The 15,607-nt window shown below is 35.8% G+C and overlaps 1 protein-coding gene across 6 annotated transcripts in view; it reads right to left on the bottom strand.

The window, feature by feature from the left end:
- RASAL2 (RAS protein activator like 2) overlaps window positions 1-15,607 on the bottom strand; it is a 374,103-nt gene that overhangs the window by 27,985 nt on the left and 330,511 nt on the right. For all 6 annotated transcript variants that reach the window (XM_001373823.4, XM_003340123.4, XM_056814132.1 and 3 more), the window contains 5 exons: window positions 12,376-12,529; window positions 11,739-11,837; window positions 5,205-5,759; window positions 3,701-3,845; window positions 73-217 (listed from right to left, as the gene is read on the bottom strand). In XM_001373823.4, coding sequence (XP_001373860.2) covers window positions 73-217; window positions 3,701-3,845; window positions 5,205-5,759; window positions 11,739-11,837; window positions 12,376-12,529 — 1,098 coding nt within the window. The remainder of the gene's footprint in view (window positions 1-72; window positions 218-3,700; window positions 3,846-5,204; window positions 5,760-11,738; window positions 11,838-12,375; window positions 12,530-15,607) is intronic.

Raw genomic sequence — 15,607 nt, 5'->3', positions numbered from 1 at the left:
AAAAAGGCTATAATAACTTTTATATGCAAATAATTAAGTCATATAAGCAAAAAGTGATGCACATATGCTCACCAGTAAGAGTTGATGATTTTGCAAAAAGCCAGCTCACAGCACATTTTCAGGTTGCTTTGGTGGTCAAATAGTTCACTGGATGAACATTTGCTGGGATCCACTTCACAATTCTCATCTGACTCATACAGAGCCTTGATGAACTCCCCTATTCAAGGGAAGAAGATGACAGATAGTGGCAATTATAAGAAATGTGTCCCTGAATTGCACCAGAACCCTATTTAGGCTTTCTGTTGGCAATTGTCTTCTGCCCTAGAATTCACTATGGGGAATTGCTTTTTGAGACCAGATGCTGAGGGCTCAAATGGCTGTACACTAAGGGTAATTGCTTTGAAACCACATTCTAGATATCAGTGGTAGCCTATTTCTGGCAGTGACCAGATAATGACATAGTAGATCAGAGGTGTTATTTTTGAAGACCTCAAGCTACTTAATAAACATTAATTCATTAACCATGAAAAAATCCTTACAAGATAGAGAACTGGCTAATATTGCTATCATCATTTGAGAAATGTAGACCCCAGTCCATAAAATCTGAATGAACTAAGAGTGCAAATGCTAGGTAGTGCCAAGAAGAGTTTCAATCTGGAGTCTAATTTTTCTTCCTTAATGACCAGTTTTTCTATGAGACATCTAAGACTACAGTTAAAACTCATAGCCTTTGAAGAATCAGGACTGCTTTTCCATGGTTTGCATGTCTACAGATATTCTATATCTTTGTATTTTATGGTGGATCTCTAAGAAAGTGGCAAGGACAGTCCTTGTTCCCTTCAAATCAGCTTAACATTCTTTAAGAATTGTACTGAACAGAATCATTTTCATGAGAACTCCAAGAAGTGCTCAAAATGTTTCCCTGGAATACTGAGTAGTAGTTACCGTAGGAGGAACATTCTAATACTATTAAGATATTCTTGTAATGTGAAGTGTCAAATTCATTTTAAAAGAAGCCATAATGGAAGATGGAAAGTGTTAGTTTTCACATACAAATTTGCTAAGAACAAAATATGGATGTGTACATAATGTTTTAAGCAGTTAAATAACCAAAACCAACATTCATATTGTTAATTTTTTATCTATTAACTCATAAAGATGATCATATTTTAAAAGAAGGAATTCAACACAGAATGATCTATGGAAGATTGGGCCCATGTCCCAAACTTGTGACAATATTTTTTTTCTGTAATTCTCTAAGGCTCTCCAAGGCTCGTCAAGCAATGCTGATGCTAATAAACAACTCACAAATATTAACATAAACGTCCTGTTATCGCTGCTGACAGAAGAGCTAAATGAGAAACTTTGGAGCCCTCAAAAGAGTACCATCTGTAATTAGGTGTTTAGAAGTATTTTTTGAAGATAACAGTACAGGTCATTTTAAAAAAAAACACATGCTGATAAAATGGTTTGCATATGTTTGACAATATGGACTTTTAATATATTTAATAATGGTATTTTCTGGATGTATACATATTCTACATAGTATCTGATTAAAAATATTCATAATTTCAAAGACCTATTTCTAACTGCTTTTCTGTTTATGGGAAATCTAAAAAGAAGTGGGATTCTTACAATGTGGTTCAAATCAAAATCAGTTTTTTGAATGCTTCAGGGCTTATTTTCTGGGAAACTGGCTACTTTGCTTATGGAATAAACCCAAAGATTTTAGCAGGGGAGTGTTTGAAATAAATTCAACTCTGACCCTGGAATTTTATAAAATAAATTCATTATAACGGAACTCCTTTATGGACTTGTCTGGCTGAATTTCACTCTGTTAAGGCAATTTATTGAATTTCTCCCCTGAAATCTATTTTTCCTTCTTACTGAGACCTTGAGTTGCTGTAATCCTCTGCACTCCTCAACACAACACCATCTCCTCTCTCCATTCCTTTGCATTGGCTGTCTCCCATCTCTGAAATTTTTGCTTCCTCACTTCTGCCTCAAACAGTCTCTCCTTCCTTCAAGACACGATCAAGCATAACTTTCTGCATGGTCTTCTCTGATTCCCCGTGCCTTTTCTTTCAGACTACCTTGTCTTTAACTACTTTGCATTTATCTGTGCTCATTTCATTTATGTTTATTCTATACATACAACAGTTCCCTCTTTCTTCTCTCATTAATTAGAATATAAGCTCCTTAATGGTTTCATTCATTGTATTTGTATCTTCAGTACCTAGTCAGTGCTTGGCACATTTTACTTGCTGACTGATTGGATTTCAATCAGAAAGGAAAATTTCAGCTCTAAGGAAATAGTAAAATATGAACAAGGCAACAGAATTTGTCCAGTAAAGAGTAGTTCTTTAAAAAAAAAATAGATGAAGATTGGCTGTCCAACAGTTGTATACCATGCAACAGACCAGTAAGTTTTAAGCTGAATCCTGTCTATTTTCTGAGGATGTTTCGACACCATTCAGGTACTGATTGTCAAGTGGTAAAATCTCAGTTCCCTAAAAGAAATATCTGGATATCATTATCCATTAAAATTTCTGATTAACTGAGGTTAGGGGTTGGCTCAGGATCCTTTTGGGTCAGCCTATTGGTAATAATTGTACTAATGTTAAACTGTATTAGAATGTTTCCTCGGCTAAGCAAGTACTTTTAATAACATAATTTCATTTTACTTAGATAATTAAGGCTCCTACGGTACCTTAAGGTCATTTAAAACGTCAATTACAATTGTCCAGTACTGTCTAATGAGTTGATACTGGCTCTAGGACACATTCTAGAAGTTACTTTAAAATATGAGCAATGAAACTTTACTTGTAATTTGTCTCTTTTAAAAAAAGTAAAAAACAGCAAAGATATTTTAGTTGATATTCCAGTTGGAATCAGAGTAGAAGATCTTCCTCAGAGGTCACAGGTCTAACCCAGCAAGGATCTCCTAACTGAGGTATCCAGTGAAATGAACTCTGGTTACCTGAATTTTATCATGCAAAGCAGACAACATAATGTCTACTTCCTAGAAACTTATCAATAGATAAATTTCTCCATTGGCAGTAGCCATTTTTTTCTACAATGGCCATTTTTCTTGTATTTTAAATATAGTAAGAGATCTATGTGATGACCAGAATCCATTGTTATGAGCTGATTAAACTATTTCATATCTCATCAACTTGTATAATCTTCACCATCTATTTAATTGTTCCTTCTTATGCAAAATATAGAAATACTTTCTTACTGAATTGACATGGAAATTTATTTAGCTCAGCATATTGTAGGAAGGTGATTTTGCTTTGTGAGATCAAAAGTAAGAATTAAGTCATTATTTTACTGAATGATGCAGCACGCATGGAACTGTTTGAGAGGTTGCAGTTTCTGCAGTTGCAGAAATCTGCAGTTTCATGCAAGGAGAACTCTTGCTGTGGCAGTGAGATAGAACTTATTATAAGTTAGACCATTTCTTGATGTTAATCAAAATCTATTTTATTTGATAATCCTTTTACATTTCTATCAACTAAGGGCCATGGATTAGAAACAAAGAATCAAGAAAGAATCAAGAGTCAATCAAAGAAATGGGGGGAAAAATGGAAGAGCACTTGATCACCATGAGGGTTGGAAGACAAGCACCTATTAAAGTGAGTCTGCTGCTGGTAGCAGAAAGGAAAAAAGTGAATATATGTGATGGTTTTCTTCTTACCGAGTGCATCATGGAGATATTGCTGTCCCACCAACTTTAGGTACTCCTCAATGGATTTGGTGGCAATTGTGTTCTCCCTGAAGATCAATACATCATGTTCTCCACACCGATCCACCTCAGACATCACCAGATCTGTCAGAAAATCCTATGAGGGAAAAGTTTAGGAAAATAGAAAGCAACTGAGAAAATGATGTATGAAATAGGAGACTATGTGATTAGCTGATAACACTATCTTCTAAAAAGAGATTAGTAGATTCTTTTAAGAAAGCAAAATTCATTTTGGATTTTTTTTTTACTATCAAATGTGTCAATAGAATTACTTGAATACAGTGATTTCGCTATTATAATCTGGAGGGGCAAAATATAAGCACATGGCTATCACATCAAAAATAAAAAGGAAGAAAAATGTCATGATTTTTTCATTTTCCATCAAAGTTGTAAGCACTAATGTACCCTTATCTAGGGCACTTCAAAACCACAAAAGAACAAGCGGTTAATAAGCCTTGACAGCACTCTTGCATAGCCTGGGAATGAGCACTTTTAAGGAACAAAGGCCAGACCTTTTCTGGGTGGGTGGGGGGAGGTTGGAGGGGAGGAGAGGTTGGAGGTGGGGAGAGGTTGGAGGGAGGGAGAGAAGGAAGCCAGACAGAGACAGATCCCAAAAATTGTGTTATTAAATTTAATCTCAAGTTACTAATACTAGGATTAAGAAAATTTATAACTATTTACAAGTAAATTAAGTCATAAAAGAGAATAATAACTATTATCTATCTAACTGTAGCTTTAAAGATTGCAAAGTGATTTTATATATGAGAGCTCATTGGCACCTTGTTATATCTCTATGAAGTACGTACTATAACTATTAGTCATTTCATAGAGGAGAAAATTGAGGATCACAGAAGATGAGTGGCTTGACCATTGTTACAAAGCTATTAAGTTTCATAGATGGGATTTAAACCCAGTTCTTCCTTATTCTATGTCTGGCATGCTATATAATGAGGAAGCTGTGATTTTAGGCTTTAAGTGAGAAACTTCTTCCCCCAATGCAGGTTGGGCCTTTTCAACAAATTATAATTTATATCCTTAATAAAGAGTTCCCTTGGGGCACCAGGAAAGATGAAAGAGCATACTCAGGATCACAGAGCTAAGAGGAGTCAAGAACAGAATCTGAACATCCTAATCCTGGGGTCAGCTCTATGTTCTGCATGCCACCTTGCTAGTGACGGAATATACTGAGTTATTCTAAATGATGTTAAAGATATTCTAGCAATGCATGTCTCAGTTCAATTTCACAAACACTATTCCCTGCAAGTACACAATGAACCATCTTTGTTTAACTAAAAGTGTCCTAAACAAGGTATTCTAATTATGAAACAATATATACTTGACATAAAATGTTTGCAGGAAAATTCCTATCTAGGACAACAGATCTCTGCCTAGTTTATAATCATGCCAAGTAGAATTAACATAGCTTGTGGGCAAGCCAATTCTTTTCTCCACCTACCCTGGCCCTGCCAGTACTCTGAAGAATGTGCACCAAGGCACAAGCCAGCTCTTCTTTGTTCCGCACACTAATCACAGGTTCTAGGACAGAGCACAACATGGTGTAGTTGCTGGTGACAAATTCAGCAAACTCTTTATACTGCTCCATAGGTAGAATGGTGATAGTCTGGAAACGTGACTTAATCCGAATGGAAGGGCCTCCGGTCTTTCCTTTGTTGGGTGTAGGGGTGCTCACAGGGTACCATTTCTCCACAAACTGGCGGCCAGTCACACTGGCTGTGGGTATATTGACAAGTCCGACATAATTATTCTTGTCCTTTTTTTTCTTTTTTTCCATGTCCTTATAAATGTGAACTGTGATACTATGGAGAGGGGGAAGGCTGTAGAATTCAAAATGTTCACCCCAGAAAATATTATCTGCTTTGGTCTTGCTAGTTGTTCGAGCAAAAAGAGTATCATCAAGGCACAGCTCACAGAAATACTTCTTTTTGGGGGCCAGATCCTTGGCTTCAATAATCCACAGCCGTAAAACATTGTCAGCCCTTCTACAATTGTCCTGTAATGAAAATAAGGATGTTAAAGTCAAGGGGTGCTAATGCAGAATGGAAATAGTACCTTTCAAAGGAGTACATCATACAGTCTACTAATGAAAATCAAATCGAATCAAAACAGGTTGGCTGTTGCAAATTGTTCACGCTAATAATTTAAAGATATTAATGAATCAGAAATCTGTGGGTTCACACCAATTTCATAGGATTATGAAGGCAATGATAATAAATTGAAGCCCTTAACTGCATAGGTATGATTTTGATCACTGATATCAAATGAAGGCAAGAACTTCAGATGAAAAAGGAACATCAGAGAGTGATATAGCTAATAACCTGGTGTTGTAGTATTGAATTTAGATGGCAGATTATAGCTTAAAATACATGATTGATGGACTCCTGGCCAAGACAGAAGGCACTTAAAGACGGATAAAAATAGATAGATAACAAAGAGAATAGGAAAATAGCTACAATATAGAGAAGAATAGCAGCAGGAAAATCAGAAATTTATAAAAGACAAAATCCAAGAAAACAATCTGCAATAAACTCTAAAGTCTTGGTTGTATATAATTTGTACAAATTACAGGTGACAAGGTAATTAGGCTCCCAATTTAGGAAGGCAAATTTTATTTTATAGCTATGGGATGAGACTCAAAATCTGAAGCACTGTAAGTACATACATAATTATTCAAAAGGAATGAGAACTAAAAAAGGGTGGGAAAACAGAACAGCAATAAAATATATTCATGGTAGCAAATCTAGTAACCAGAGAGAGGAAGCATGATGGACAGCATTTAGATGACAATCAACAAAGAAACAGAGGTGATATTGTTCTCTTGTTCTCAAAGTAAATTGTAACTCATCTGCATAGAAAAAAGAGCAAACCGTATAGCCTTTGGTTCGTCTACTTTATCATTAGGTCTATACCACAAAGAAATTATAGAAAGGGGAAAAGGACTTATGTATAAGTGTATTTACAGTAGCTCTTTTTGTGGTAATCGAAAATTGGAAACTAAGGGGTGTCCTTTTACTGATAAATGGCTGAACAAACTATAGTATATAAATGTAATGGAAGATTATTGTGATATAAGAAATTATGAAATAGTTTCAGAGGAAATAGGATGGAGAGCTAAAGGAATAGAACTAAGCTAAAAGAATAGAAAGAATAGGAGAACAATTTACACAATGATAACATTATAGAGAAAAACAACTTCTAGAAACTTCAGAACTCTGATCAACACGACAAATGACTCCAAAGGAATGAGGATGAAGCATGCCACAGAAGTGATGAATTAAACTGCATAAATAGACATACAATTTATGCATGGCTAATGGAGGAATTTGTTTTGTGGGACTATAGAGCTATATATTTGACTTTATTTGAGGAGTTTTTTTTTAATTTTATTTGCATCATTTCTGGGGAGTTAACTGAAAAGGCCAAATCAATTTTAAAAAATGCAAAACCAAAGAAGGCATTGATGAGGAATCTGGGAAATCAGATCATGAGCTCTATACAGGGCAGGTGATGTTTATGTAGCTTTAAAGTTTACAAAGTGCCTTATAAATACTATCTCATTTTTAACTTCACCACAGCCCTGTGTGGTATGTGCTATTATTATACTTATTTTACAGATGAGGAAACCAAGGCATAGAGAGGATAAGTGGTTTGTCCAAGTAACTAAAGGCTTCCTTATTCCAAGTCTAATGCTCTGGCCATTTGTGCCACCTGACTGATAAAGTAATAATAGAGAATTTTAATTTTCTAGACAATTACAGGAGCACTTTCTCTCTCTACAAAAGCCAGAGCAGTTTTGTCATATTATCTTGGAATTTATGTTAATGAAGGTGAGTAAAGCCAGAAATAATCTGATATGCATACTAGGTATTATAAAAGCAAATTTTAAAAAGTTAGAGAAAAGATAGGTGGAATGCCTTTGTACAAGGGTTTTTAGCTTTTTTTGTATATCCTGTACTTTTTTAGCATTCTGGTTAGGTATTTTTAAATGACTGAAATATTCATTTTTCAGTTAGAAGTTAATGAAAATAAAGATCATTCTTCCCCATCCAAATTAATTTGTCATGAAATCTATAAACAAACTCCTTGGGATCTGTAGACTCCAGGTTAAGAACTCATGCTTGAAGAGAAAAGAATATGGAAAACTTTCAGGAATGAAATTCTGAAGACAAACTTGAGGTAATCCATATGCTGGTTTCCTCATTTTACATTTAAGGATTCCAAAGTTCTTTATAAATATCTTAATTTATCCTTATAACAACCCTAAGTGATAGGTGCTATTATAACATTTATTTTACATAAGAGGTAGGCAGAGATCAAAAGACTTTCATAGGCTATTAAGTATTAGCTGTTAGGTATTGGGGGTTAGATTTGAATGTAGCTGTTCTTGACTCCAACTCTAGTAGTCCTCAAATAAGGAGCACATTAAGATTACTTGAGAGTTGGAAGGGACCTCAGTAACCATCTGGACTATCCCATACATACATACAACAGGTACTTTGGAATGTCCAAGGAAGAGTAATTTAGATGGGAGAATACGTTGAGATCACTGCATATGAGGAATGGTTGAAGGAATTGGCAAAGTTTAGCTTAGAAAAGAGATTTGGGGGAACATCATAATTGTCAAATATGTAATGTATTCATGTATTTGACATGTTGTTGATCAGTCTTTGCTTGAAGACCTCCAGAGAGGGAAACCCATCACCTCTCTCAGTAGTTTATTCTACTTTAGGATAGCTCTAATTGATGGGAAGCTTTCTCTGACACTTATTTCTCTAACACTAAATTTATCTATTTGCAACTTATACCCACTGCTTCTGGTTCTGTCCTCTACTAGACTGTCTGAAAAAGATCTGAGAGTTTTGATGGCTCAAGGTAAATCAATAACATCACATTACAGCCAAAAATGCTAATGTAATCTAAGATTGAATTAAGAAGATCATAGTATCTGGGATGGAGAGAAGCAACAGGTACTTTGGAATGTCCAAGGAAGAGTAATTTAGATGGGAGAATACGTTGAGATCACTGCATATGAGGAATGGTTGAAGGAATTGGCAAAGTTTAGCTTAGAAAAGAGATTTGGGGGAACATCATAATTGTCAAATATGTAATGGGCTCTGTAAAGACTAAATTAACTCTCCCCTGATTATGAAGATTAAATTAACTCTCCCCTGCCCATTTTTAGATTTAATCACTAAAAGCGTATACACCCCACTTACACTTGAGTGGGGGAGGTCTGTGACCCATGTGTGCGATAGTGGGTGACGAATCAGAATCGACTGGGCAGTCCTAAGCAAAGCTTTAGCTATAATTAGTACACATAAAGTGGAGGAAAGTCACAAGAAGTGATGAAAAGGAATGATCTTTTAAAATGCCAAGAACTTCCCTCTGAGAAGGGCTCTCTTTAGAATTTGTCTTTGACTTGACTTTGGAGGAGCTCTGATTAAGGATCTCAGATTGCTTCTACTTTCCTTAAACTACCATGGTGGGTGACTAGAAAAAGGCTGATTCCTTTCCTGTATTTTCTGAAGGGGCTAGCCTCAGGAGAGACCTACCCTATTGAGGAGAGGCTTCCTGCATCCCCGGGTGCTCCTCTCAAGGTTGAGGACCCTCTGGCTAAGGACTAATTAGCCCTGCCTGGGTTGAGCCTGGGCCAGAGCAAAAGACTTAGTGTATAAACTAGATATCTTACCCTATTCTCTCTCTCTGATATTTCTTACTTTCTTTCCTTCTATATTTTATAAATAAATTGTTAAAATAAATCTCTGGAATTAATTAAATTCCTGGTGACCCTATTCTTTTTTTTAATAGTATTTTATTTGATCATTTCCATGCATTATTCATTAAAGACAAAGATCATTTTCTTTTCCTCCCTCCCATCCCCCTGTAGCCGACGCGTGATTCCACTGGGTAAAACATGTGTTCTTGATTCAAGCCCATTGCCATGTTGTTAGTATTTGCATTAGAGTGTTCGTTTAGAGTCTCTCCTCTGTCATGTCCCCTCAGCCATTGTAGTCAGGCAGTTGCTTTTCCTCGGTGTTTCTACTCCCACAGTTTGTCCTCTGCTTATGGATAGTGTTTTTTCTCCTAGATCCCTGCAGATTGTTCAGGGACATTACACTGCCACTAATGGAGAAGTCCATTACGTTCGATTATACCACAGTGTATTAGTTTCTGTGTACAATGTTCTCCTGGTTCTGCTCCTCTCTCTCTGCATCACTTCCTGGATGGTGACCCTATTCTCAAATAATCCAGTCCAACCTTTTATAAAAACCCCTCACATTTCTACCCCTTACAGCTCTTACTTGGAAAAGGGATTAAGCCTTGATTTTTTTTGGATAAAACTAGTAGTAGTAATAATAGTCAGATTTTGTAGGGAAACAGATTTTGGTTTGGTATAAAGAAAATCATCCTAATCAATTTCTAATCATTAGAACTATGTAAAAGTGAAATGAGCTGCCATGGAAGGTAGTGGTTCCTACTCAGAGGTCTTCAAGCAAAGTCTGGTTGATAACTTTGAAGAGAAGAATCCTTTTCAGACATGAGTTAAACTAGATGTCTTCTGAGTGCCTTTCCAACTCTAGCATTCTATGATCCAATTAATTTCTTTGGAAATTCTTACTTTTTATATATATTGGCATATATATACTATTTATAAAACTTGCTTAAGTTAATGGAACTGAATCACTCAAGGTCAATTTCTATAAGCAAAAATGGTACTAAATTTAAATATCACTGGGATCTAGTTCTGGAGACTCTACTACTTACAAGTCACAGGGCCATATGTCCTTAGAACATGATGAGAAGACTTCTAGACTTGGAATTAGTAAGCCTAAAGTAAAGTTCCAGCTTTCCCATCTATGAACTAGATATTGAGCAAGTCATTTTTGCTCTCTGGGTCTCAATTTCCTCATGATAAAATAAGGAAAAGAATTATTTGCCATCTATTTTCACAGGGTTATTGTGAGGCTCAAATTAAATAATATTCATAAATGTATTTTGTAACTATAAAAATCTGATACTTAATAGATAAAATCATTTGGAATTTCAAATGAGAGATTTTTATGCATTGTATATCTACACAATATGTGTTACCTGGTATATAAGATTTACTGACTTCTATAGCACTTTTCAACTCTTGAAGGAATCTCTAAGAATGATGTATTTGGTGGTTCTAAGAACCAAATGAAAGAAATGCATTGTGTTGCAGTGGAAAGATAACTGAATTTGGAATCCAAGGATATGAGTTTGAACCCAGGGTTTGCTGCTACCATATATATGACCTTGGGCAAGTCAGCAGACTTCTGAGGGCCTCAGTTTACTCACTGGTAAAATGATGAAGCTGGACTAGATGATAGATCTTTATTTACGATCCTACAGAGAACCTTTAAGTGGAAACACTTTGGAAATAATAAAGCATCCTATATAAGTGGTATATGATTATCTTCTAAGCCTGGAAAAGTGAAGACCTGAGCATAACATGATCAAGCTGTGTTTAAGTAAGAGAAAGGTTACCACTTAGAAGAATACTTAGTCTTATTTCAGGGGGCAGAATTAGGTAGAAACTGTAAAGGAGCCAAATCGAGATTCTTTAAGGACAAACTTCTTGATGATTAGAGCTACCTCAAAGTGGGAGGTAATGGATTCTGGAGGTAAAAGATAACAAAAATTGTTATCTTACCCTATTCTCTCTCTGATATTTCTTACTTTCATTCCCTCTATATTTTATAAATAAATTGTTAAAATAAATCTCTGGAATGGATTCTGATAAGTATTTGGATGATCACTCATCAGGTATATCATGGAGGTTATTCTTGGTAGCTATAGTTCAGCTTAGATTGTCTTTAAGGTCACTTCCAACAATTTTTGTTATCACATTCTCTCTCTAGTCAAGTAATAATTTGTGGAGTTGTACTGCTTCATCTTGTTCCCATGAATCCTTGGAATTGCTAGGAATTCAAGACTATTGTATTACCTTATTGGGTTGTACTGTCCGGCGTAGATTTTCCATCCACTTGTCTCTCTCTGAAGCTGAATTACAGCTAAAACATTTACTTCCACTCAAGTAGGTAACCTAGAACATAATACAACATAGATAAAGGTTATTTTACAATATTTTTATCATTCAAGGGGTAAGGATATGTTATGAATCAGTCATGCCACAAAAAACCCACTTTTTGGCTTTTTTGAGACATCAATGGGACATTCTGAGAGGTGTGGGTAACCCCATCACTAGTACTGGATAATGTTTTCAAATATCATTTATGATTTGGGGCTCAGTATTTTGCAAAATGTTACAAAGTAGACTGTTAATTATGAAATATAATATCATGCCAGTAAGTTACTCTTGGTCCTGTGACCTACAACTGGGAGCTGGATGATCTATGCAATGATGAAGCATAATAAGCCAAAAGGAATTTGAATAACTTGATTTAGCAAATATTTAATTAGGTTTCCCACTTTCTCCTCTTTGCGTTATTTTGAGAATGTATAGTTTATAAGAGTCTATTTCCTTAATATGAACAACTAATCAACAACTCAACATCATGGTAATAAATTCAGGAAATTATTTGTCAGGGAATATATTTTACTACTCTCTTTCCTCACTTTACCTCAAAGCAGAAATCCTGTCCAAGGATGCTGCTATGCAGTGGTTTGACTGATACTGGCTCCCCTCTGCCAAGGTCCAGACATTCTACAGCACTGCATGGGCTGAGCAAAGATTCATGGGAACGAGATTCTTTTAGCTTGGGCAATCCACGAGACCTAAATGATGGAAGGGGAATGATAAAATATTTCTAATAAAGGATGAAGATGCTTAGTTATAGATAGCCAAAGCATAAAGATTTACTGTGGTAAGATAATGACCAACGTAAAAATGATTAAAGCAAAATAACAGCAAAAGGAGCAATGGGTTAGTAGTTGGTTCAAGAATAATAATAGCAGTATTTATGCTCATATCATACCAATGTATCATATTATTTTACACAGTCCACAAATATACTATAATTTTATTAGTCTCTCAAAGCCTCTCTGGTTGTCATTTTTTTCTTCTTTATTTCTGTTTTATAGATGGAGAAACATAAAATATTTGGGGTTTTCTCCAATAAAAAGTCTATTTCCTTCTCCCTAGCTCCCTGCCCCAGGATATGGTTCTAGTTCTGATTCTTTTATTGTTGACAAAACAAAACAGTAAGGATCCTAGATTTCCTTCAGTTAATTGCTCCAAATTCCTCATTTAACCTGTAGAAGAAAGTTCTGTTTCAATCCTTAAATTCTTTACACTATGAAATCATTATTACCAGTCAATGTCAAACTTGCTGTTCTGAGAAGTTACTTCTCAGAACAACTAACATCTCTCTTGGTAGGCAATTTTTTAGACTCATTTACCTGTGGTATTTTTAAAAGAAGTAAAATTAAAAAGAAACTAGTTTGGACCAACCTCTCCTTTTTTGCAAATAAATGCTGTTAACCTTTTCAAGAGGAACCATTTTCAATCAATACTATTAGTGTTTCCTAGTTGATTTGCTGTCCTAGATATTTAAGGAATAGTAGGAATTCCTTCCTTTGAGTATAAACTGACATTTGATGCTTCTGCTTTACCTAGTTTGGAACAATTAAGTTATATAACATGAAACTATATTCTTAACTGGATGGTCACACAACAATTAGAATATTCATTAATTGTAAAACATTTAAAAGCTTCCAAGCTCAAATTCTTATTAACAGGTTATCAGAAGAAATATACTCTACAAAATTAGTTTGTAGCCAAAGGGGTGGGGTGGGGTGGGGGGAGAAACCATATCATATAAATACTTCCCATAATTTCCTTGAAATAACCAGGTTAATTTAAAAAAAAGAAAGAATCATGCTAATGTTAAATAAATGCAAATACTTAATGTCAGAGTAGCATTTAGATTATGAATTAAGAAGCAGAAAACTGGTATTAGTTGCTTCCCTACCTTCAGCAATTATGTCTCCATCCTAACACTGCTTCTGGAGACTTGGATATAACAATGTTGAAAGTAATAAAGAGTTCTGTTCTTTTTAAATTTCCCACAAAACCAATCACTATTGGAACTAAGGGATTTCCCCACATTTTAAAAAATGAAAGTCTTCTAAAATTCAAGTGAACAAGAGCACAAAATTTCATTAACAATTCAAAATGGCAAGTAGAAGAATGCTATCTACTTTGCATATTCACCACAACTCTTCCTAAGTCTGGAATCAGCTTGTTAGTAAGAATTTCTGCTTCCTTTCTTCCTTAGAACAGATGACAATCCTTATCTCTTACTGGTCAGATTCTAACCTACCACCTTAATTTGAATATGTGATGTCTAAAGGGGTACACCTTAGATGAAACTGCACAAAGACAATAGTTATTCTCAATCACCGAGAGACTACTACTAAAGGGGTAGAAGTGAAAACACATAGATGATGTAATTTAATTGAATATAATTCATGTCAAGAGTTTTCCAATGTGTTTCACAGAAAATCTGTTTGATGGAGGCTGGCCACCACTTGCTAGTACTTCTGGTTAATTTCTCCCAGCAGGAGTCGCTGGAGTGGAAGAGTCTACACTGATTCCTAGTCCTCCCAGTTTATTTTAGCAGGAAGGGTTATGGCATACTTAAAATGGAAACAGGATTAACAAGAGGCATGTTTAAAGTCTTCACAAAATTACATTTCTAGATTTTCTAAATAGACTTCACATTTTATTTCAAATAAATTAATCATCCACCTACATGAAGCAATTGTACAGCCACCTGGCAGAGCAACCCCAAATCATAGCGCTGCCACATGTCCTGGTCCCCCAACTTGCTTTCTGCACTACATTTCAAAAGCAAAGTCTCTGTTCAGAAGACAGGCACCAAAACGAAGAGAATCTTCCTGCCGCCTTTGATTACTGAGGTCTTCTCCACCCCCCTTCCCTTCCCTGCCCCAATCCCCTGCCAAAAAAAAAAAAAACAAAAGCTATTTCAAGTCTTCAGACGAAGCTGGGCAGGAACAAAGACTGAGAAAAAGAAGCCACCCTTGTCCAAACAAGCTGTGTAGTAAGTGATGGTCTTTTCTCTCCTGCTTCAGGCTGCATCCTGCCCCTCAGGTAACACAAACAAGGTTCCAGGCATGCCCAGCTTGCTCAGGGCTGGGCTTGTTGCCATGGTGCTGCACCTATAAGGAGATTAGACTTGGAAGGCAGAAGGGCTCAGGGAGCAGGCTTGCAAAAGCAGCAGGCAGAGGTAACCTTCTAAAGTAATGAAATAAGGATTAGGTCCCCACCTACCTCCTGCTTAACAACTTTATTGGGATAGAATAAGAAGGGCTGGGGCTAGGGATTTAAAGGAGTACTCCAAATGGCAAGAAATAAATTAGAGAAGTTGTCTTTAAACTGTTTCATGTTATGCTAGGTGCCCCCCTACTGCACAGCCCCTCCGGGGAGATACTACCATATCCCACCTTAGAAGCGAAATCTTTTATGAACTTTTATGAACTTGGCTTTCTCTGCAATTGTCTCTCTAGCCTAATGGTTCTAAACATTATTTTACATCAAATTAGAGTGGCTACACATGATCTATTGAGGGAAAATTGCACAAAATCCTTCAACTTATACTTTAAATGTACACATATTTCTGTTTGGTTCTTGGTTATACCTAATATTGCAGGCAAGCCACTATAGCACTAATGATAACCATGCAATCTGAAGGAATTAATGATCAGTAATTCCTCCAAAATTCTCATTTGCAATAATCAATAAAGAGATAATTCTCTTATCTAATATATGGGCACAATAAGCATATATGTGCGTGGATTTATAATGAAAACCATGATTACATTCAACATCAT

This window comes from Monodelphis domestica, chromosome 2 (assembly GCF_027887165.1).
Source record: "Monodelphis domestica isolate mMonDom1 chromosome 2, mMonDom1.pri, whole genome shotgun sequence".
Classification (NCBI taxonomy): domain Eukaryota; kingdom Metazoa; phylum Chordata; class Mammalia; order Didelphimorphia; family Didelphidae; genus Monodelphis; species Monodelphis domestica.
This window is presented reverse-complemented; position numbering and strand designations above follow the sequence as displayed.